This window comes from Condylura cristata, unplaced genomic scaffold (assembly GCF_000260355.1).
Source record: "Condylura cristata isolate star-nosed mole 26May11 unplaced genomic scaffold, ConCri1.0 scaffold00013, whole genome shotgun sequence".
NCBI lineage: Eukaryota > Metazoa > Chordata > Mammalia > Eulipotyphla > Talpidae > Condylura > Condylura cristata.
Genome location: NW_004567114.1, coordinates 23,723,182 through 23,746,626, shown reverse-complemented (window position 1 = coordinate 23,746,626; position 23,445 = coordinate 23,723,182). Strand labels below are relative to the sequence as shown.

General features: G+C 35.2%; 1 protein-coding gene across 3 annotated transcripts in view; it reads left to right on the top strand.

Moving 5' to 3' along the window:
- The window catches only part of PCNX (pecanex homolog (Drosophila)), a 143,592-nt gene that overhangs the window by 12,704 nt on the left and 107,443 nt on the right, over window positions 1–23,445 (top strand). For all 3 annotated transcript variants that reach the window (XM_012724520.1, XM_012724521.1, XM_012724519.1), the window contains exon 2: window positions 19,571–19,779. In XM_012724520.1, the coding sequence (XP_012579974.1) occupies window positions 19,571–19,779 (209 nt within the window). The remainder of the gene's footprint in view (window positions 1–19,570; window positions 19,780–23,445) is intronic.

Below are 23,445 nucleotides of genomic sequence, written 5' to 3'. Positions count from 1 at the left end.
AGAGAATAAATTGTTACATCACAGAATATGCATATTTAGAATTAAATTAGAATATTGCCAAATTCTACCTCAAAATATCCTACCAATTTATATTCTCACCAGTGTGCAAAAGGTCCTGTTTTCTTTGATTCTAATCTATACTGGTTATTATGAATCTTTTCCACTGTGACTGTAAAATGATATCTTGTTTTACTTTGTGTTTTCTTAATGAGTTAGGGTATATTTTCATATGCTCATTAGATATATCTTTTTTTCTTCTAACTGCTTTCCTATCCTTTGTCCTTTTTGAAGTCTTGCTGTATAAGTACTATTAAGAATCCTTTGTATATATAAAAATTTGGTCTTAGTCATGTACTAGATTTTCTTCCTAACTTGTCATTTAACTTTATGATTTTTTTATTACATAACTTAAACATTTTTATAGCCACATTTACCAGTTTTCTTCATGCTATAAAAAGCCTTTTAGGCCCTCCCTGGTGGCGCAGAGGGTTAAAGCACAGCACTAAGAAGCTAAAGCCACTTCCGCATGAGTTCGATCCCCGCCTGCCCCTGAGGTGACCACATGGAGTGGCAGTCCTCTCCTGACCCGCCCGCTGCTCCCCGCAGCAGTGTACTTCATCAGTCTGCCTGTTCTGCTCCCCACTCTGTCTCTGGTGAATCCTATCACCCTCCACATCTCTGGCCTGTACCCCAGTTCTGTATGAATATCTTTTTTTTAAAAAAAAAAGCCTTTTATATTTTAGCTCACTTGGAATTTATTAAAAGTTTTTAAAAAAATTCCTGTTTTTGTGCAATAAGTTTAAAATTTGGTAATTTAAATTTGGTGTTAAATTTGCATGGTTTAAAAAAAAGCATAACAACTAAAGGGTGGTGAAAAGTTGCCCATTTTTAGCTGCCTACCATCATCCTATAGGAGACCACTAAATAGTTTCTTGTTCAGCCTACCAAATTTGCCCCATGGAAATTCAGATGTTTGGTTCCACCTCACACTATTTTATATATTGGTTTTCCTCTAGTTAATGTTTCCTAAACATCTATGGCTACCAAAAGGACTCCTTCAGTCTTTTTAATAGTTGTATATTATTCTATCAGGTGGATGTACTCTTTCAATTGCTCATATCGATGGACATTTATTTAAATTGTTTGTAGCCATTTGACAACACAAACCATGCTGAAATAATTTGTAGTATCATCTCACTTGTTTCCAGGGGTATTATTAAGATAAATTTCTAGAAATAAGATGGCTTGGTCAAAGGGTTAAACTTACGTAACTTTGAAAATTGCCCTCCACAGGAGTTCATTTTGCATGCTTCGTTAGCTTGCATGAATGTGTTTGTGCTCATGTGTGATACAGCCTCATATGATTCTGCTATTTTCATAGGTAAGACATGGAGCAGCAGACTTCTTCTGTCTCTCCTGCTGCTTCCCTCAAAAGTGTTTTTCAGTCAATATAACAATCCACTTGTTGTATTCCCCACTATGGTGTAGGCCCAAGTTGTGGGGGGATGAGAGGATTCACCAGAGACAGAGTGGGGAGCAGAACAGGTGGACCCACTGAAGTACACTGCTGAGAGGAGCAGCAGGTGATACAGGAGAGATCTGCTGTGCTATGTGGGTTAGTTAGTTCCTGGGCAGGGGCTCAAACTCATGCTGCAGTGGATGCGATAGCTTCATAGTGCTGAGACTTAATCCCTTATTCCACCAGGGAGGCTTGACTTCTTTTTTATAGTTATCTTTGATTCTTTGAACCTGCTTACATTTGTTAATCTTAGCATTCACGTAGAATGAATCTTTGCATTCATTCTGTATGGTTTAAGGATTATTAGAAACATCAAGTCGTTACTGTGCGGTACCATCTACCGTTTATCTCATTTAATCCTCATCATAGCCCTTGAAACAGAGATACTATTATTGCCCCCATTTTACAGATGAGGAAACAGGGACTCCTAGAATTAAGCCCTTCCCTAAGGGCCCTTCTGATGGCTCCTGCCATTTCTTCCCCTTGACGTCAGGGCCACGATTAGAGTTGCCCTCCTACCATACCCCTCCATGTAGTCCTCAAGACGCCTTGGGATTAGACTGCTCCAGACAGCCTACCTCTGTGATTGATTTGAGTAAATCTTTTTCAAGATTTACTCTGAATCTGGACCTCTCAACTGCCCTTCCCATCACCATTTAATAATATTCTTAACCCTAGCTCCCCCTCTTGACCAGCATATTATGTGAAAACTGTGGAAGGACAGTGTTCTCCTAGGGATTCTATTACAATTCTCACATGTCCTTAAAGTGAGATAATTCGTCTCACTCCTCACTTTGGCGTGGGGGGTGTAGTTAGTTTCATTCCATGGCATTCATTATAAATAGATTTTATTAAACTTTAATATCTTTTCAGTTATTGGTCTAATGTTGGGTTCTTTCCCTGTTTTGTTTATATAAAACACTATTTCCTTTCCAGTGCTGCTATTAATATGTCTTCCTTCATTTACAGAGATGCCGCATTTGGAATCTGCTTATATGCTGTCCATTTAAGTTTATTGTCAACAAAATTTGAAACCGTAATTCCTATGAACATATAAATAGCAAAAGAAGCCATTGCTGTCACTTAGCTGCATTTTTTAAAAAGATTTATTTATTTGTGCATACAGAACTGGGGTATAAGCCAGAGGCTCAGGGGTGGTGAGAGGCCTCACCAGAGACGGAGCAGAACAGGCAGGTGGACGAAGTACACTGCTGAGGCAAGCAGCGGGTGGGCCAGGAGAGGTCTGCCAGGCCATGTGATCACCTCTGAGGCAGGCGGGGATCGAACTCATGTGGAAGCGGCTTTAGATTCTCAGTGCTGTGCTTTAACCCGCTGTGCCATCAGAGAGGGCCACTTAGCTGCATTTTTAAAGAGCCAGAAAATTATTTCAGGGGATCTTTATCCAACTTTGAAACAGTGATGCTTTTGATTTCCAGGGGGCGGTAGGGCCAGGGTGATGCTGAGCATCCTGTAATGCCTAGGAAGCCCTCCCCTCCCAGTGCTGTTGGTCCCAAAGTTAATAGTGTGGAGGCTGAGAAACTTTGTTCTGGAGGTTGTGTTCTCTGTGTGATGTCATCCTCAAGGAATTAAAAATGGGTTTTTGGGCAAGGGTGTGGTTTTGCTGTAAAACAAATCTTTTTTGTATAAAGTGAAGACATAACACACACATATATGGTATATACATATATAGTATATCTGTTAAAATTTTATGAGGGGGAGTGTTAAGAAAACCTACACTGTGTTTCTCTTTTACTCACGCTATTTCCACACTCACACTTCTGACATCAGATGTGTGCATTTTTTTTTCCTCTCTAAGTGATTCTTTGACATTAAATGAGCAACCTACAGTTTCACTAAATTCTGGCACTATCCTATCTTGTAGATAGATCCTACAGGTTAAGGGCTCAGTTCCAGAAGGCTCTGCCCTCCCCCCCTTTTGATACCAATCAAAAGGCCAGCTGAACTTCCACCAGTAAGCTATAAATTGGATGTTCCTCCAACCCTCGAGTGGCTTGCCAGCGTTGTAGTTTCATGGTAGTCTGGAAAGCAGTTTACTTTTGCATTATTGGTTTGCTTTAAGAGGATATGTAAAGGATGAGGAATACATGGAGCAACGCACATGGAAGGGGCAGAGTGCCCTTTCTAGATGCCACTTTGTGTGGCACCTTCACATATTCACCTGCCCAGATGCTGCTGAACTCCCTACTGTTGGGATTTCAGTGCATCATCATCATGTAAGCATGATCAATTACTCTATTTCTAACCCTTCTCCCCCGCTGGAGATTAGGGAGGTTGTGGGACTGAAAAACCCAAGTGAATCACTGCTTGTTCTTTCTGGTTTCCAACCCCCTTGCCTCAAGGACTCTCTAAGAATCACCTCATGAGAACAGAAGAAATTCCTACTACCCAGGAAATTTCCAGGGATATAGGGACTGGTGTTAGGAAGCACAGTAAAGGACCAAGTGTTGGAACAAAAGATGCTGCTAGTCCTCTTATCTAGGAAGTTACAAAGGTTTTGGGATCTCTGTGCCAGGACTTGGAGTGGGGGTCAGAAAGCAACTTATATTTTTTTCTATAATTTTGCAGTGAGAAATAAGGGGAAATTGTTAATAAGGCTGCTTAGGAGGGTGACATTGAAATAGCAGCTGAGAAACACTGACTTGGAGAGAATTTATCTAACGTATAGTGGTCAAAAACATAGGTTCTTAACTCTTGGAGTCAGTTAGATCAAATCCTGCTACCACTGACCAGTTGTGAACCAGTGACTTCCTAGCCTCAGTTTTCTTATCTGTAAAATGGAGATAACACTTTCTTCAGAGGATTGTTATGAGATAATCCATGTTAGTACATGACATTTGGTAAAGCATTATTTAAGTTCGTCATTGTAAGAGAAGGATTCTTAGTGCTTCATTACCATTCCTTTAAATGAATGAGTGAAGTTCTTATTCACTGAGCGTTGCCTTTATAAAACATGAGGAAACCAGGGGATGCTATACCCTTCTTTATTCTTTTTTTCTGTTACCTTTCATATTTACTGTCATTCTGTTTGAAGCAGTGAGCTCAGGAAAAAATTGATGGAAGTGATATTTATGTTCTGGTAATTCTCTTATGAGAGCTAATGTATTTTTAATGTATAAATTTTATACTTCAACTTGTTCTACTAAATTTTAGTAAAGCATAAAAAATATACAATTACAAGGAATCATATAATTTTTTTTACCTCTCTTTTGTTCTCTGTGGTAATCTAAAGATGATTATGGAAACTGAGGGAATGCTCTGCTATTAAAGTTTGTTCTATTACCCCCTACCATTTTGTTCTTGTTTTGTAACATTTCATCTCCAATTCACCATATTGCTATATACATTTTAATATAAAGACAGTCACCTTCTCCCCAAAAACCCTCATCAAAGAAAAATTTATCATTACAAAATCTATAGTATTGCTGTTATTTGCTCAGTTTTTTCCCTTCTCCCTAGTTGCTTTTTATTTTCAATGGCACAGCTTTTTTTTTCTTTTTAAGTCCTAAAAATTTTAGCATGGAAATAGTAGTGATTACCAGGATTATAACTTAATAATTTGCAAGTGCTGAATGTCATGATACATTATTAAATATTATTTTAAAAGCAATACATGATAGGTTTTAGAGGTAGGAATTTGCATTTATGAGTTGAATTAAAAAAAGAGCAGTTGTCCTAATCATATGCAAATGAATATTTGTAATAAACTTAATTTCCAGTAATAGTATTATATATATATCAAAAAGTGTTCTAAGTGATGCCATAGAAATGATGTTGTTGTGCTATGTAAGCCTGTTAGATAACTCATCATGGCTTTTGTAATGAATAAAGCTGTATTGTTCAAATAAATGTTATAAAGTTACACAAAACTTCTCATGAAGTAGTTGAGTAGAAAAACACAATTTCTCAATATGTTTTCTATAACATTTTAACTGTAAAAACATTGACTTTCACCCAAATTTATAGATTCAAGTTGTCTAATGCCTTTTGTTATCTTACTGGGAAAAGTGAAAGTACAGGGAAACTACAAAGTATATGTTTGTTTTTTTTTAGTTCATCAGTATATATTCCTACTTTTGTTAGGAATTTTTTTTGTCCCTTATTTTTCATAGCTGTGCCCTGTCTTCTCATGTGTGTGTGTGTGTATATATGTATATATATATATATATATATATATTTATATATATATAGGTATATATTTTAAGATTTATTTGTGCATACAGAACTGGGGTACAGGTCAGAGGCTCAGGGGTGGCGAGAGGCTTCACCAGAGACAGAGTGGGGAGTAGAACAGGCAGATCGACGAAGTACACTGCTGAGGGGAGCAGTGGGCGGGTCAGGAGAGGTCTGCCACGCCATGTGGAGCTCCTCTGGGGCAGGCGGGGATCTAACTCATGCTGAAGTGGCTTTAGCTTCTCAGTGCTGTGCTTTAACCCGCCGCGCCACCAGGGAGGGCCATCATGTATATTTTAAGCTACCTATCTCTAGCTCCTATGACATACATGTTGAAGATGAACTGTTCTATATTACTTTGGTTACTTTTCAGCTGGTAAAATTGGTTCTAAACAAAAATTGCTTCCAAGTTCAAAACACTAAATTTATTCAGATTATTTTTTAAGTCTACATTTCTCTTCCTCTGTGGCTTGGGAGCTTCGAATGTTGCCAGCTACCAAATTAGTTGGTACTTCTGGTGAGCCACATACAAGAGAAACAGTCACTGACATATTTAGAGGAAAAAGATTGGAAATTTTATCAGCTTTAACATTCTCTCTGCTTTGCCAAATTTTTGTTGAAAAGGAACTAAAAATTAAATAATAGCAAGAAACCTGGCAAGTGAAAACAGAAGTTAGCAGAATGTAAAAGGAGTATACCTTCCTTATGTCCTTTGTAGGGAAAAAACCCACAGACCTTAGTCCTGTCCTAAATGATAAATTCAACCTGTCAATAATGTCTGGACTAGCCATTCTTACCACCTTTTCAAGAGAAGAAAAATTAAGCAGTAAAAAACAAAACAAAACAAAACTTAACAGTAAATAAGGGGTATTTCCTTCCTTTGTTGTCTGTCTGGGCACAGAACAGTCAATCCTATGGCTGTTTTTCATTAGGTACAAATGCCCAACAGGCCAAGGAGTCAGGAATCCTTTCTTGTGAGACTTTATTGTGTTGGCCTTTGCTCCAGATTAGCTTTTTTAGTGGTATAGCTAAAGCAGGCCCACACACTTCTTGTTACCCTGACAGAAAATCCTTTTTGACTTATTCACAAGAAAGTTAAAAGGATAAGTTAGCTCTCACCATGCTCAGAATTCAGTTCCATCTTTATACCACCTTTTGTTTTTGCAGACAGAATGTTGAGAGGGTGGGAAAGGAGGAAAAATGACTTAATAACCAAATATTGCCCATAGATTGTAAAAATTACTGTTGCTGGTAAAGTGAATTGGCAGGTCAGCAAGAAAATGTCCTGTTGTGTTACAGCTTTCATACACAGACCGCCCCCACAGGCTTAGAAAAGGCCCTCCTATCACAGTTATGGCTCTGGGGAATCAGCCGGCTTGCCATAGCCTCTTCTGGGAGATAAGGCAAAGTACTCCAAATAGATATTTCCTTTCAGTCCATGCATAGGGAAAGGAAAAAGTACCCCCAATATTGAGAGTCAGGCATATTTTCCAGTAGGAAATTATACATACATAAATATATAATTTTATATAAATCCAGCTGCACAACGAGTCAAATTGATTCCAGAAGGTCAACTGGGAACCTCTAGTCAAGTCTGAAACATTTTCCTCAAGGTTTATGAGTGTACTACGAGAACTTGAGCTGACCCATATTTTAATAGAAGTTTGAGTTTATATACATAATATTTTAGTATGAATAACATGGAAAACACTAATTACTATCATTCATCTGTTTATATTTCCATTTTATGTCAATGTATAGCATGTATCTGTAGTTAATTTTCACCTACAGTTGAATGTTCTTAGAGTAGCAACATTCAAAAGTTATTAAATGTTGCCTAGCTCAAAAGAAGCCAAAGTAATATAGAGCAATTCATCTTCAACATGTATGTTGTAGGAACTACAGATGGGTAGCTTAAAACATACATGAGAAGACAGGGCATAGTTATGAAAAATAAGGAACAAAAAAGTTCCTAACAAAAGTAGGAAGTAAATTGATGAACTAAAAAAACTTATACATATGTTATAATTTTCCTTTATATTTACTTTTACTATATTTTACTTTTCCCAATAAGAAAATAAAAGGCTTTAGAAAATTTTGAATCTATAAATTTGGGTAAAAGTCAATGTTTTTACAAAAATGTTACAGAAAACATTTTTAGAAATACTATTTTTCTACCCTTTGCATTCATTTACATTTATCTTGACTATAGGCTATTATAAAACAGCAAAGAAAGACCTCAGCAAAATGACAATTTTATTTAGTAGTCATAAATCTGCAGCTGAATGTTTTGAGAAAACTATCTAAGAAGGTATTATATAACTTTTTCCTTTTGCATATTTGTATTTTGAAAGGCTGATAATTTTTTTTAGCTTTCTGTGATTTCTTCTCAGTTTATCTACTGTCTAAGAGAGACAGTGAGATATATCTTCATGTTTTTGTCTGTTTTAAAAATTTCCTTTGTGATGGTTTCAGTACTGTAGTTGTCTGTCATGTGTCATGAAACTTTGTGACATAAAGCCATTAAGTTTTTATTATTTTATTAGTGACTAATATGGACCAATGGAGTTTTTCCACACTAATTGCAAACCATTGTTTCTGGATTAGTATAAATTGAGACATTTTCTCAATGAAAGGGGAAAACATATACCAAAAACATATAGGCATTATTCACAATTAAAGCTTCTTATAGTAAAAAGCAGGTAAACATACATTTTTCTCTAAACATTCGTAACACTACTTTTTAACACTAATTATGGTTGTTTTGCTTGGAGAGCATTCAAAATGAATTTTAGTACTTTGTTACTAAATGACACCATAGAATGTGACTTGATTTTATAGGGGCATACCAGTTGTGAAGTGCAATTAGTGGCCGATGTTTGCAAGCAGCTACTTTGCTTGGATCACAGTTAGATGAAATTGTGATGTTAGAAATTACAGGTTTGCACTTGGTAAATATGAGAGAGAAGTATAGAAGAACTTGGTTTATTAATTGGCAAAAAAAAGATTAATTCATTTAGGGCAGAGATTATTAAACTATGGCCCATGTAGTTTTTGTAGGCCCATGTACAAAGAAAGATTTGCATATTATTGGCATTAGGAAAAAAAATGTAATATTTTATGCTATATTGAAATCATGTGCAGTTTCATTTTCATTATCCTCACACAGTTTTGTTGGAAGATAGCAGGCTCATGTATTCTTTTTTTAAAAAAGATATATTTATGCATAAAGAACAAGGGTATAGGCCAGAGGTGCAGGGGTTGAGAGAATTCATTAGAGACAGAGTGGGGAGCAGAACAGGCAGATGGACGGAAGTGCACTGCTGAGGGGAGTGGCAGGCTGTTCAGGAGAGGCCTGCCAGCCATGTGGGTCAGCTCCCTGCCCAGGGATTGAACTCTTACTGCAGTGGTTGTGATAGTTCCATAGAGATGTGCTTAGCCTGTTGTGCCACCAGGGACGGCCCTGCTATTGTATTCTTACATTGTATATGGTGCTCTCACACAACAGCAAAGCTGAGTAATTATAACAGAAAAAAGAAAAAGGTTGCTGATCTTTGATTCACAGCCATTTGGGTATCAAGAGTAGGAGCAAGGACTCTGGAGCCATACTGCTTAATGTCTCAATCTGACACCTTGAAGAAATTGTTTATTCTTCTCAGTTTCTCATTTGTAAAGTGGGAGCGATAGTGGCGATTTAACAAGATGATTGTGAGGGTTAAATGTCATTACTATACATAAAGCACTTAAAAATATGCCAGCTATATGGTTCTTATTAAGTAGTAAATGCTAGTTTATACTAAGTATTAGATTTTGTTGATGATCACTTGGGAACATGAACTGAGAAAGATGCATTACAATCAGTTTTGTTTTTTTTTTAAAGATTTAGTTATTTATTCATAAAGAACTAGGGTACAGGACAGAGGCATAGATACAGTGAGAGGCTTCCTCAGAGACATTGGGGAGCAGCATAGGTAGATTGATGAAGTACACTGCTGAGGGGAGCAGTAGTAGGCAGGTCAGGAGAGGTCTGCCACGCCATGTGGGTCATCTCCGGGGTAGGGATTGAACTCATGCTGAAGTGACTTTAGCTTCTTAGTGCTGTGCTTTAACCTGCTGTGCCACCAGCGAGGGCCCTGATACTGGTTTTAATGGAGTAAAGAAATGGTCATTTGTCAGCAGTATACTTCCAAGTCTTGATTATGTGATGTAAGCAACAGTGAAAATTATGAATCTAAAACAAAGCATACATAATGACGCTATATGTATTTCTTTTTAAAGATTTATTTAAGCATACAAGATCTGGAATGCAGGTGGTGAGAGAATTCTCCTGGGACAGAATGGGGAGCAGAACAGGCAGATTTACTGAAATACACTGTTGAGGGGAGCAGCAGGTGAGAGAGGAGAGGTCCCCTGGCCAGGGTTTAAGCTTGTGTTACAGATGGCTTCATAGTGCTATAGCTTAAGCTGTTGCACTACCAGGCCCCATACATGTATTCTGCACAAGGAAGTGAGCTCTGAGTAAAGACTGTTTTTCTCCCTTTCAGTGTGAGAGAATGAATTATTTGAGGTTTTGAAATATAAGATATGTAGGTTATGTCATGATTGACAGTTACAGGATAACCATTTTTTCCAAGTGACTTTCTTATGTCAGAATTGAACCTACCACTTCACATTGAAATATCACAGTATTTTTTGGTTAAGGATAAATTGTCAAAATTCAAGAGAAGTAAATTGTTGTATAAACAGTTTAGTCTCCCATTTTGTTTTCTCAACATTTCTTCACTGGAGAGAAGAAAAATTGAAATATTCATCCATCTAACTTAAATTTATACTCAAAGCAATAATATAGAAGTTACTATATTAACAAATTTTCAAAAAATGTTGTTTAATGGTTTAAGTTTTTCTATAGTAAAATATGTAATCTAAAATTTACCATTTTAATAGAATTTTACATGTGGTAGGGGAGAGGTATTAGGTATACCCACACTGTTGTGCAGTGGATCTCTTGAACTTCTTCATCTTGCAAAATAGAAACACCCCACCCCATCCCACTGCAGCTTCCCATTTCTTCCCTCTGATCAGACACAGCCAACCACTGTTCTTGTGAGTCTCTCTGAATATGAATACTTTTTTTTTTTTTAAAAAGATTTATTTATTTATTTATTCATACAGAACTTGGGTACAGGCCAGAAATGCGGGGGGTGATAAGATTCACCAGAGACAGAGCGGGGAGCAGAACAGGTTGACTGAGAACTACACTGCTGAGGGGAGCAGCGGGCGGGTCAGGAGAGGTCTGCCGCGCCATGTGGTCACCTCTGGGGCAGGCAGGAATCGAACTCATGCGGAAGCGGCTTTAGCTTCTTAGTGCTGTGCTTTAACCCGCTGCACCACCAGGGAGGGCCCAAGAATATTTTATTTTTTAAAGGTAAGTTTGACACTTATTTCTTAGGTGCAGCTAAATGAAACATGAACTTTTGAGTCAGGTACAAATGTATTTCAGTCCACATTTTTTTTAGAATATGTTCTTTAATACATTGCATATGCAATTGAAAGATCAGTTTTTCACTTTGTAATCATCACTATGATTCTTTTTTCTTGTAATATTTTACATGGCTAATTTTTTCCTGTTTATATTTGATTTTTAATAATTTGATTACTTTAGATACCTCATATAATTGGAATCTTCAGTATATTGTCTTTTTGTGACTCACTGACTTCACTTTGAATAATGTCTGCAAAGTTCATCCTTGTAGCAAAGTTGAATAATAATCTTGTTATATGTATATGTTTATCCATTCAATTGTTAATGGACATTTTATTTTTTTCTTCTGCCTCTTGGCTATTTTGCATCATGCTATTATTGTTACAGGGTACCCCAAAAGGAAATGGAATGGTTTGGATGTGAGTTCTCACCTATGTGCTTAAAAAGGCATAGAACAGGGCCCAACTGCAGGCACACTTAGAAAAGTTAATAAAAGGATTTTTACAAAGGAAAATGCAAAGAGAGGAAATAGGGAGGGTGGGGGGAGTATGAAGGAGAGATTGATTAGTGGGTGAATACATACTAAGTTGGGACCCAAGAAAACACTGATGGTGGCAGAAACCAAGAGTATCATGCTCACATGTGTTTGGCTTTATTCCAGACATGGCTGCCTAACTTCACCCGTATTTCCCAGTAATCACCCCTTCAGGAAGTCATGAATCATGGCAGATTTTTGACATGATGGATGTGTAATACTCAGCACCTGGGATCTTTTTGGCATGGAGGTAGAGTACATTCAGGACATACTCTTCCTCCAGCATTATGAATTTGGGTGTGCAAATATCTCTTTCGAGATCCTACTTCTAATTCTTTGGATAAATAAATACCTGAAAGTAACATTGCTAACAGTATGGTCATTCTATTTTTAATTTTTGAGGAACTCCCATACGTTTTCACAGAGGTTATACCATTTTTCATTCTCACCAGTAATGCATAGAGCTGCTAATTTCACCACATTCTTGTCAAAATTTGTTGTTTTTCTGTTAAAAAATAATTTTTTATTGGTAATAGCCATCCTGATGGGTGCTAGGTGATATGCCATTGATTTTGATTTGCATTTCTATAATTTTTGCAGTGTTTTTTAAAATTGAGGTAACATTTTGTTGTAACATAGATTTTGTTGTGCATAGTGGAGAATCAACATGTATGTATTATACTAAGTTCACCAGTAAAAGTACTAATACATCCTTCACCATACCATTGTTTCCCTCTGTCCAAATTTAACACTAAATTGGTAATCACTAAATTGGTTTCATAATTCAAAAGTTAATTTTTGTTTTATGTAGTTGATCTGTTTGTTTATATACCACATATGAGTGCAATCATATGGTATTTGTCTTTCTCAATCTGAATTATTTCATTAAGCATAATACTCTAGGTCCATCATCCAACTTGTTGCAAATGGCAGGATTTCAGGGGTTTTTAAAAATAGCTGAGAAGTGTTATTTATGTATAGCACATCTTCACTATTCATTCTTCAGTCTTTGGGCACTTTAGCTTGTTTCCAACTCTTGTGTATTATCTATAATGCTGCATTACCTGGGGGCGGGGATGGTACATATATCTTCAAATTAGAGTTTTTGTATTATTTAGGTAAATACCCACAAGTGGGATAATTAGATTGTATTCAGTTTCTATTTTTAATTTTTGAGAAATTTCCATGCTGGTTTTCATAATGTCTGCATCAATTTACATTCCCACCAAGAGTGTATCAGGGTTCCCTGTTCTCCACATCCTCCTCTTACTTGTTTTTTTTCTTTTGGATAATTACCATATTCACAGCTATAAGGTAAAATCTCATTATGATTTTGGTTTGCATTTCAGATAATAAACTTATTTTCTTGTGCCTATTCGCCCATCTATATGTGTTCTTTGGAGAAATATCTATTCAGATACTTTGCTGATTTTTAAATGGCTGTTTTTGTTGAGGTTTTTTTTTTTTAATTTTGGCTATTAAACTTTTGTTGGCTATAGATGTGCAAATATCTTCGTCCATTCTGTAGGTTTATACCACTTTTAAGAGAGATGATCTTATTAAAAGTATCTAGCACAGTTTGCTGTAAGTAGGCTTACTATAATTTTGGGGTCTGTATTTGATATGAATATCTAAAGCTGTCTGACAGTCATTAATGATTCCTGCCATTCTTAGGGTTATGCAATAGAGAGCTAAATTTTTTTTCTAACTTCTTGTGAATAAGGAATATGGTAAGAATCTTCCCTTAAGTGGAATTTCCTGTGTTGCTTAGGTATCCATTATTGAGATGATTTGATTATGTCTGTAAAATAAGAAAGCTAATGTACTCTCTCTAATAACCCTTTTTAATCATGGTTAAAATTTTAGCTGTTCTTCTCTATTATAAAATAAATACATGTTCATAACCCCCACATCAAGGAAATACAGTAAAATATAACTAACATTTGGAGTGTAGTATATGACTTTGTAAATACATAGTGTAACTTGCTGCATGTATCTATAGTTTTTACTATCACTTTATATTCCATTGGTATCTAGCCTACCATTTTCTATTTTCCTAATGATTTTCATCCCCCCTTCACTGTTTTTAAATGTCTCCTATTGGTGCATGTGGTTTTCTTTTATGCTTATGTTTATACTTACGAAAGGAATTGCTGGACCTTGGATAATGTATCTACCAATATATATTTCTAGTAGCAGCAGTTTATAAGAGTTGTGGTCCCTATATTTAATTTTTGTCCTTACTTATAGGTGTTGAATTATATATATTATTGTGGTTTTAAATTTTGTTCATTGCTGATGTAGTTGAACATGTTTTCATGTTATTTTTATTAACTATGCTTTTCTATGTAAGGTCTGTGTTTTGTCCTTTATTTTCAATGGCTTGTTTGTCTTTATTTTTGATCTTGAAGTTTTATCTACACACATATATAAATATGTGTGCATGTGAATACTTGTATGTATGTTAATATTTCTTCTCATTTATAGCTTGTTCTTTTATTCAATTTGTAGTGTTTGTGATTAAGAATGAGTTACTAGTTAATTCAGCAGTCCTCTGGAACTGTGTGCTTTGAGAGTCACATTTAAGAAATTGTACATATCCTCATAGCAGGAGCATAAGGGATCAAGGAATAAAAAGCAGTTGTAATAAAGTAAAAATGAAAGCCATGAACAGTTATAAACTAGAGACATATAGACATTTTATTGGGGTGGACAGGGGAATGGGATCAAAACTAGGATGGGAATAGTGCATGTGACTATGGTGATGGCACACGGGTGACTTGGTGGTGAGAAGCCCACAGGGATTACAACCACGATGAAAAAATGCACAAAATGAAGAATGATGTAAAAAATAAAATAAATTTTAAAATAATTGTCCATATCCTAAGGTCATAAAGATCTATTTATTTCTTCTAAAAATGCTAAGGTTTTGCTCTTTACACTAGTCATTAATCCATCTAGGAAATTAACATGTGATGAGTCTTTACTTAAAATAATACAGTTCACATTTGCTTAATGCCCATTAAAGCTGTGCTGTCAAAAACTTAGTAAACATTGCCTTCAGTGAACTAATTACTGTAGTGGGAGGAAAAAATCAAGCACAAAAGATGTCTTGCATTTATCATTTAAGATTGGCCTCTCTGGAGTCATAGGGGTTAAGTGTCCGCGCTGCCACCACAGTGGCAGTGGTGTGGTGGCCTGAGTTCTGTTTCTGGCCAGGGAGCTGACCCACATGGCACAGCAGACTCTCCAGTTTCAACGCCTGCTGCTCCCTCTGCAGTGTACTTCAGCAGATCCACTGTTCTGCTCTCCACTCTGTCTCTGGTGAACCCTCTCACCCCCTGCACCTCTGTCCTACACCCCAGTTCTTCTGTGCAAAATAAATAATCTTAAAAAAATAAAAATCTAAGATTTTATTTAAAATTTTTTTGTGGGGAGGGGTGTTCATAGCCTTGGCTCCAGTTATGGGTGATCTCTGCTATTTTGTTAATGTTTAATGTTAATGTTTAAATTACAGACTCCTGATTTCTAATTGAACTGGTTTGAATATCTGTGTGTGGTTACATAATAAGCAAAACTCAAAAACAAGAAGCTGACTAGCATAATAGAAATGAAAAATACCTGTGTTATCTGTTTTAATGTTAGAAGCTTTGATATATGGAACTATGAGATAAATAGTTGTTTAAAATGTATTGAAAAATTCTGGAAGCTGGTGATGACTTCTTGGTCCTAGCTTGCAGTGCTGTAACCTTTCTGCTTATTTCATGAGAGCCTTGTTTGTCTATCAGTATTATACCATCTGCTACACCTTCATATCGCTTTCCACTGTTTGTGGTGTCCTAGGAAAGACATCCAAACTAGCCTTTCTATGTGGGTAATTTATACGTATAGGTAGACATTTATGTAAAGAGGCAATAGATTGGCTTTTACTACCAGAGGGCAGTTAATACACTTGGTGTATTAACATTAATTTGAAGGTGACAGCTGTATTAAAATATTGTAACTTGCAAAGATGAAGTGTGTCCTTTTGGAAATACTAGTACTTTTTCAAGTATTGGTTTTTTTATGATTCATAAGTACTTGCCACAAAAATTCAAAACAGACATTTTAATGAGAATAGTTAAGTGAAATACAAAAATTGTATTTTTAATAGGGAAATAGCTTTATCTTGTAAAAAAAATCTTTTTTTCAGAGAAAGAATTTACTTTCCCATGAGCAGCTGCTTTTTGCTAAATAGAATTCTGAGTTTCTCAGAAACACGTCGCTGGTGTAAAAGGAAATAGTAAATACTGCTGGGCTTGCCCTCTTGTTGTCAGCTTCATAGAACTGAGTAATAGATGCCACCTAGTTTGTAGTTTTTGTTGGTGTTTGGTTTTAGGTGGTCATTGAAGCCATGTAAAGACAGTTACCATTTAAAATTTTCTTGTAGTATTAGTGCAGGACAGTCGCGGGGAGGGATTATGATGTATTGGTGATTTCATGCGAATAGTGTCAGCTGTGCTGGGAGCAGTGCAATGAAGTAATACAAGTAGAGAAAACCTGTGTGTCTATGCACTTTTACAAAACCCTTTTGGGAGAAGGAAGAAGTCAAACTGTCACAGCACGGCTGTCCTCTATCACCTAGAAACCTTGAGAGTAACTACAGGCAGGGCTTACCCATCTAACCACATGGTGTAAAGCAAAGAGGTAACTTTTGTAGTGTGAATAGAAAATACAGATATTAATCATCTGATACTATGATTGTGCATAGTGAAATACACTACTACATTTTTGTTTTTAATCTTTTCAGTGTTTTGTGTTTTTAATTTTAGTGTTTACCTGTTTTATGCTTTTTAAAAGGAATGTTGTGCTTACCAAATAGCTTATGTATGTTTTAGTGTGTTTCTTGGGACTCCAGTGTTTACTATTATTAGCAATACAATATGAGTAAGTTTATTTAGATCTGTTTTAAGCATTCATAATCTTTGGCTTTTTATAGAGGCAAATGTGATAGATCATTCAATATTCAGTAGTCTCTTTTATCTCTTGCCATTTGGAGGGGCCATTAACATTCCCACTGAATTTGACTACCACTCTGAATATGTCAAGGCTGTTCTTTTTTCTATCCACTTAATATAATCAATTATTTTTATCTTAATATGGACTACTCTGTGTGATGATGGAACTCTGACTTATTTTTCACTACACTTTACATTTGAAAATGGAATTGGTATAGTATATACTAGAGCATAACAGTGATACAGGCATAATACACCTTGCTTAATTTTATTAGGATGGGTGATCTTGGCTGTCATTCACAGTTATTAGCAAGTCTCAGTGTCTGGAAATGAAGTTATTAAAGTAAATAATCTCCAACAATTCTTATTTTTGTGTGAATGTATAATGGTAACTGGCATCATGCGGAATATTTATAAATGTTCTAAGCAGCACATGTATTCATGTGTTTATACTTGAGTTTATTTTGAAATTTCTGTCCACTTCGGTGTGTGTGTTCTTGCTTTGAAAAGGTTGTTCCAGGCACAATGTACTAGTTTTAAAGCTATGAATTAAGCAAATTAGGATTTTAAAATTAATATTTTTACCAGTTGTTTTGAAGGCTCTCAAATATATTTTAAGTGATCTAAATATGGCTTAAGATCTCTTTAATTGCATTTATAAATTCAATTCTCACTTTAAAGCACTTATCTGACAGATCTTTCTAAGAATTTAGTTCTTTTAAACCTGGTATTTATGGGTTTTGTAAAATTTTAGATACATTTTTATTTTAAAGTTATAAGCCCAAATCAGTTATTCAGTGACATTTTAAATTGGGGTCACAAATTTAATTTTTTAGATGTTAATATGCAGGACTTTTTTTTTTTTAAGATTTATTTATTTGTGCATACAGAACTGGGGTACAGGCCAGAGGCTCAGGGGCGGTGAGAGGCTTCACCAGAGACAAAGCGGGGAACAGAACAGGCAGATCGACGAAGTACACTGCTGAGGGGAGCAGCGGGCGGGTCAGTAGAGGTCTGCCGCGCCATATGGTCACCTCCGGGACAGGCGGGGATCGAACTCATGCGGAAGCGGCTTTAGATTCTCAGTGCTGTGCTTTAACCCGCTGTGCCACCAGGGAGGGCCAATATGCAGGAATTTTTAATTCAAATATTTAAAAATACAATATATACCTTTTCTGTCATTTCACAAAACAATAGTATTAAGGTATAGGCTTGCTATATGCCCCTGTACTCTTTTCTGCTCCTTCCCAAATAACTTAAAAAAAAAAAGCACAAAACTTTTATCATGTGTTCTAGACTTACCTGCATCACCAAGACCTTTTCACTTTTACATTATCAAGCAATTTGAGCTTACCTTTCCAAGCACATTTTGGGGGTTCATTCTCAAGAGGCTTGAAATTGAATCTTGTGAGAACATGCAGACTCTAGAGCTATAGACAGCCAGGCTGATTTTTCTCATAAAACTGGACACAGCTTGTGCTTCTGCAATAAATGTCTCTTGAGGCCAGAACTTCTGGGTAGGGTGGTCTCCAAACTTGCTACCCCTGCACTCAGATCTGTATCACTGACTCTCAGTGTGATGGGTTTCTAATCCTCATGCCAGGATGTATCTGGCTTATTTCAGTTTGTCTGTTTATTGCTTGGTTCTGTTCTATATTCTTTTTGGCCAGGGTACAAATTTTAAGTGTTCAAGTGTTTTTTTTTTTAATGATTTATTTATTTATGCATACAGAACTGGGGTACAGTCCAGAGGTACAGGGGCAGTGAGAGGCTTCACCAGAGACAGAGTGGGGAGCAGAACAGGCAGAGCGAGGGAGTACACTGCTGAGGGGAGCAGTGGGCAGGTCAGGGGAGGTCTGTTGCGCCATGTGGTCACCTCCAGGATGGGGATTGAACTCTTGCTGAAGTGGCTTTAGCTTCTTAGGGCTGTGCTTTAACCTGCTGTGCCACCAGGGAGGGCCGTGTTCAAGTATTTTTAATAAAAGTTATTTGGTTTTTGGATGTTTGTCACGCCTGATCTGGTTTTGTAGTCGTAGTTTTAAGTTTATTCTCATGAAAACTTTAAAACTTCCAATATTCTGTAATCCAGAATATTTATGCAGAGCATATAAACAGGGATTATGTATATTTGGATTACAATATTGACATTCATGTATTATGTAATATGTATTATGTAATATGATACTTTAACTCTCCAGTAGTATTAGAAGCTTTTTGGCATGGACTGTGTACCAGTGCTGTCCAGTGGAATGTAATGTGAGCCAGATGTAATTTAAAATTTTCTAATAGCCACATTAAAAATAAGTGAAAAGAAGCAGGTGAAATTAATTTTAATAATTTAACCCAGTATAATCTAAATATAATTTCAACATACAGTCAATATGGAAGTTGAGACATATTTCTTTCTCTCTTATTAAGTTTTTTTTACTGTTGTGGTCCCCATAGCCACCGTATCACCAGTGAACTGGCATCATTTTCTTTTGTGTCTACCCCTCCTCTGTTTTGTCCCTCCCTCTTCCCTGCCCCCTCTTTTGCTGTTTGCTTCAGTTCTGTGGTCAGCTTGCTAGTTTTGACTTTTTCCTGACTTTTTTGGGCAAAATTGAAATATTTTTATACCCAGAGTTCTTTTGTTCTTAGGGCAATTTGATTGCAGACTAACCACATCTCAGTACTCACTAGCCACATGTAACTAGTAACTGCTGTATTGGCAGTGCAGTCTTACACTTCTATAAGTTACTGCTGGTGATGTAATTGTTGCTTTGTATGTGAATGTGTTTATTAGTTATAGATTTCTCTAATTGAATAAAATACATAGTATTTAAAAACACTTATTTTCTCTTTTGTAGGCTCTTCCTTCTTCCATGATTATAGTAGCAGTCTATTGTCCTGTAATAGCTGCTATTTTCATTGTTTTGAAGATGGTTAACTATCGACTCCACAGAGCTCTTGATGCTGGAGAAGTTGTAGATAGGAACGCAAATGACTTCGCAGATCATCGAGCCAAAGCTGAACAAGGCAACTGTTCAACTAGGAGAAAAGACAGCAATGGGCCCAGGTAAAAGAAATCCTGTCACTTGTTTTGTAACAATGTAGATGCATATATATATAATAATGAAATTATTGTGTTGCCTTGTTTATATGGCTTTAAACAGAGGTGGATTGTCCCACTGTAACGTTAGACCACAACAAAATTAAGTGGTCTACTTAGAGGGTTAAATCAATATCTTTAGCCTTATTACTAAAATAACCTTTAGAATAATAATAGTTATATAATTACACAGAAAACATTTTTCTATGGTATTACTTTGAATAACTATATTCACTTTGTGGCTATTCTATAATTCAGATATTTTTAGTTGTTCGAATTGTTTCAACTTAAGTAGTAGATCACTGGGATGTTAAAATTTTAAGTGAGTTTTTGTTATTATTTAGCAGAGGTAGAATTATTAGAAATCTATAGCCATTGTAAAGTTTTTCAATATACAGTACAGTGACAGATTTCAAAGATTTTATGTTTTATACTGTGATTAGTTGTTTGAGGACCTTTGTTTTGTACTTTAGACACCATTGAACATTTCATATTTAGAAAAAACTGTGGCAGATAACTTGTTTGAAATTTTCAGTCTTTTGACTACTAGTGAAGTACGGATATTTTTTTTCCATATTACTATAATTTTTGTCATTTTATGAATTGAATATTTTTTGGTTGATTTTTTTTTTTGGTTAGTATTTTGCTATTGATTAGGATAAGATTTATTTATGAAGAACCTTAACTGTATTTTTGTCACATACTTTTCCTTAGTTTATGGCATTTTATTTTATCATGTCACTATTTTCATGTAGCCTATTCTATGAATGTTTGTTATACTTTTGATATCAAGTTTTATGAGATTATTTTTTCTCCCAAATTATACAGATATTCACCTGTATTTACTTTTAGTATTTTATCGTGTTATTTTTTTGCTCTTCAGATTGTAGTCAGTCTGAAAATATTCTAAGTAGTATTTTAAGGCTTGTTAGTCCCAACACCATGAAGTGAATATTACATTTCCTCCCTACTACTACGTTCTCCACTCCCCACTAGTAATTTTAAATGATTTCTTTTTCATGTAGCATGTTCACAGATACTTATGTCAGTTTTGGGTGCTTTTTTACCTTCTGCTCCACTGATCTCCATTTCTTTTTTCTTTATAGCTTAACATTTTTATGGTTATCTAATATGTTTAATAGTAAACTCATTTCAATAATTTTCTTTCAATATTATTGTATTATTCTCATGAATATACTTAGCTTTTTTGTGAAATTTCTCTTTGTGTTTTCATCTTCTAGAAAATTCCATTATAATTTTGATGGTAATTAAATTGGAGAGAACACAACTTTTGAAATAGGGGGTCTCATCTAGAGACACGGTATTCATATTTATTCAGTTGACTTTTTTGTCTTGAAAATCTTAGTTTTTCAATGATTTCTGCATATTTCTTAAGTCTTTTATATTTCTTTTATAAAATTCTTCCTCTATGTAAATAGAATATAGATTTGTGCTTACCTGCCAAAGCTTGAATTTCCTGATTGTAGGACCCTGGAAGAATTACTTAAGTAATTTGTACCTTGGAATCTTAGTCTGAATGAGGAGGCAAATAATAGTACTTATTTGCTCTAGTAGGATTATTACAAAAATAAATGAGATAATATGTGTGAAGTGTTTAGAACAGATCACTCCTGATTTCTCATTATTATATATATTACATGTATATTTTTAATTATTCTATCACTGGATTACTTTTCCATTTTCTTTTAGCATATTTTTTTTTTATTGTGAAGGGTAGTACTTTCCCAAAAGATCATTTGTATTTATAATTTAGTAAATTGTAATCAAGCGAGTACTTACTTACTCTCTAATAGCATTATGAAATCTCTTTATGCACTCCCTTCCCATTTCGTCTTTTCCTTTTCTTTCAGGACTGGTCACTTGAATTTTGTGTTAATAATTCTCTTGCTTTTCTTTAGTATTACATAGTCATTATAACTGTTCCTAAATATTCATTATTTAATTTGTCTGCCTTAGGACATCCCAAAGAGAATCATACTGCATTTATTTCTATATGAAGGGCTTTTACGGTGTGCAGATTGTTGTGTTTTATAGAGTTACACTTATTGGTGCTTATAGTTATCATTTATTTATAGTTACAGTTGTGTGTGCCGCTGTGGGAATAGACTTTATTTATCCATTCTTCTATGATAGCCAGTCAGATTATTTAAGTTTTTCTTTTTGTTTTTGCTCTAATAACACCTTATTATGTGCATCTTGGTACACATGTGTATATCTGTATAAGCTGGTCATAGGGATTTTTCACGTTCAGTATCATTAGGTAATTCCAAGCTGCTTGCTAAAATGATTGTACTAATTTGCTCACTCACCCTTGGTGTGTAAAAGTCATTTACACACCCTTGGTGTGTAAAAGTGTTCTGTGTTCTTCTCAATATTTGACATTAGTAAACTCTAAAAATTTGCCATTCAGGTAAGTGTGAAATGTGTCTCATTGCGACTTTTAATTAAACCTTCTGATTGTTAATCAGGTTGAGCATCTTATCAAATGTGGGTCATTTAGGTTTTCTGTCCTTTTCAATGTCTGTTCATACCTTATTTCATTTTTCTTTGAATTTATCTTTTTCTTACTAACAGAATTTTTTTTCTGACCATGATACTACGCATTTATTGGTTATATAAAATACAGGCATCTTTCCTAATTTTTTTGTGGCTTGTCATTTTACTGTCCTTAAGGTTTCCTATGATTATCAGACACTCTTCAGTTTAATATAATGAGAGTTAATAGTTTTTTGTAATAAGCATTTTTGTGTCTTTTTAAGAAATTAATTCCTACACGGAGATCAGAAGGGTAGTCTTCTGTATTACATTTTTAAAGTTTTGCATTTTTACATTTCTTTTCTCTCTGAAATTATTTGAATTTGTAGTGTCAGATAGGAATTGGAGACTTACTTCTTTCTTTGATTAATTGGGTTACTGTTGAACAGTCTCTTTTCCTCAGTTACCTGCCGTTTTCTCTTTATCTTGTTGATTATGTTTCTTGTTCCCTCTTCTGTCTGCTGCTCTAGTTGTCTTTTCCTGTGCTCTTACCACACTGTCCTCACTGCTTTGATGTTCAGTGATGTTAGGCAAATCTCCCATCTTGTTCTTTTTTCAGAATTGTCTTTGCTAGTCTTGGTTCTCTGATGTAAGCTGCTGGGAAAAGTCTAAAGAACTTAGGATTTCTTTTGATAATTGCATTACATAGGTAGATTCCCCTGTTCAGAATCAGTATCTTTATAATCTTGAATCATTAAAAAATTATTATTTATTTTTATTATTTATTAGTAAATTAAAAAGTTTATTATTTATTTCTCAATTAAAAAGTTTGTATTGCTTTTGTTAAGTATACCAAGTCATTTTATACTTTTTCTAGTATAAAAAATTTTAAAAATACTGTTTCCATTTTTCCCTCCATTTAAATGTAGTGATTTATTTTGTATCTACTAATCTTATTAAATTTCCTTATTAGTGATGCAGCTTTAAAGTTTGTTTCTTGATTTTCTATAAACAATGACAGTTGTATTTCTTTTTGGTTCTATACTTGTTTAACTTTTTCATTGGTTGTAACTTCTAGCACATGTTTGCTAGTGTTGGTGTACATCTAATCTAAAAGTGTGTTTTTAAGTTTTACCA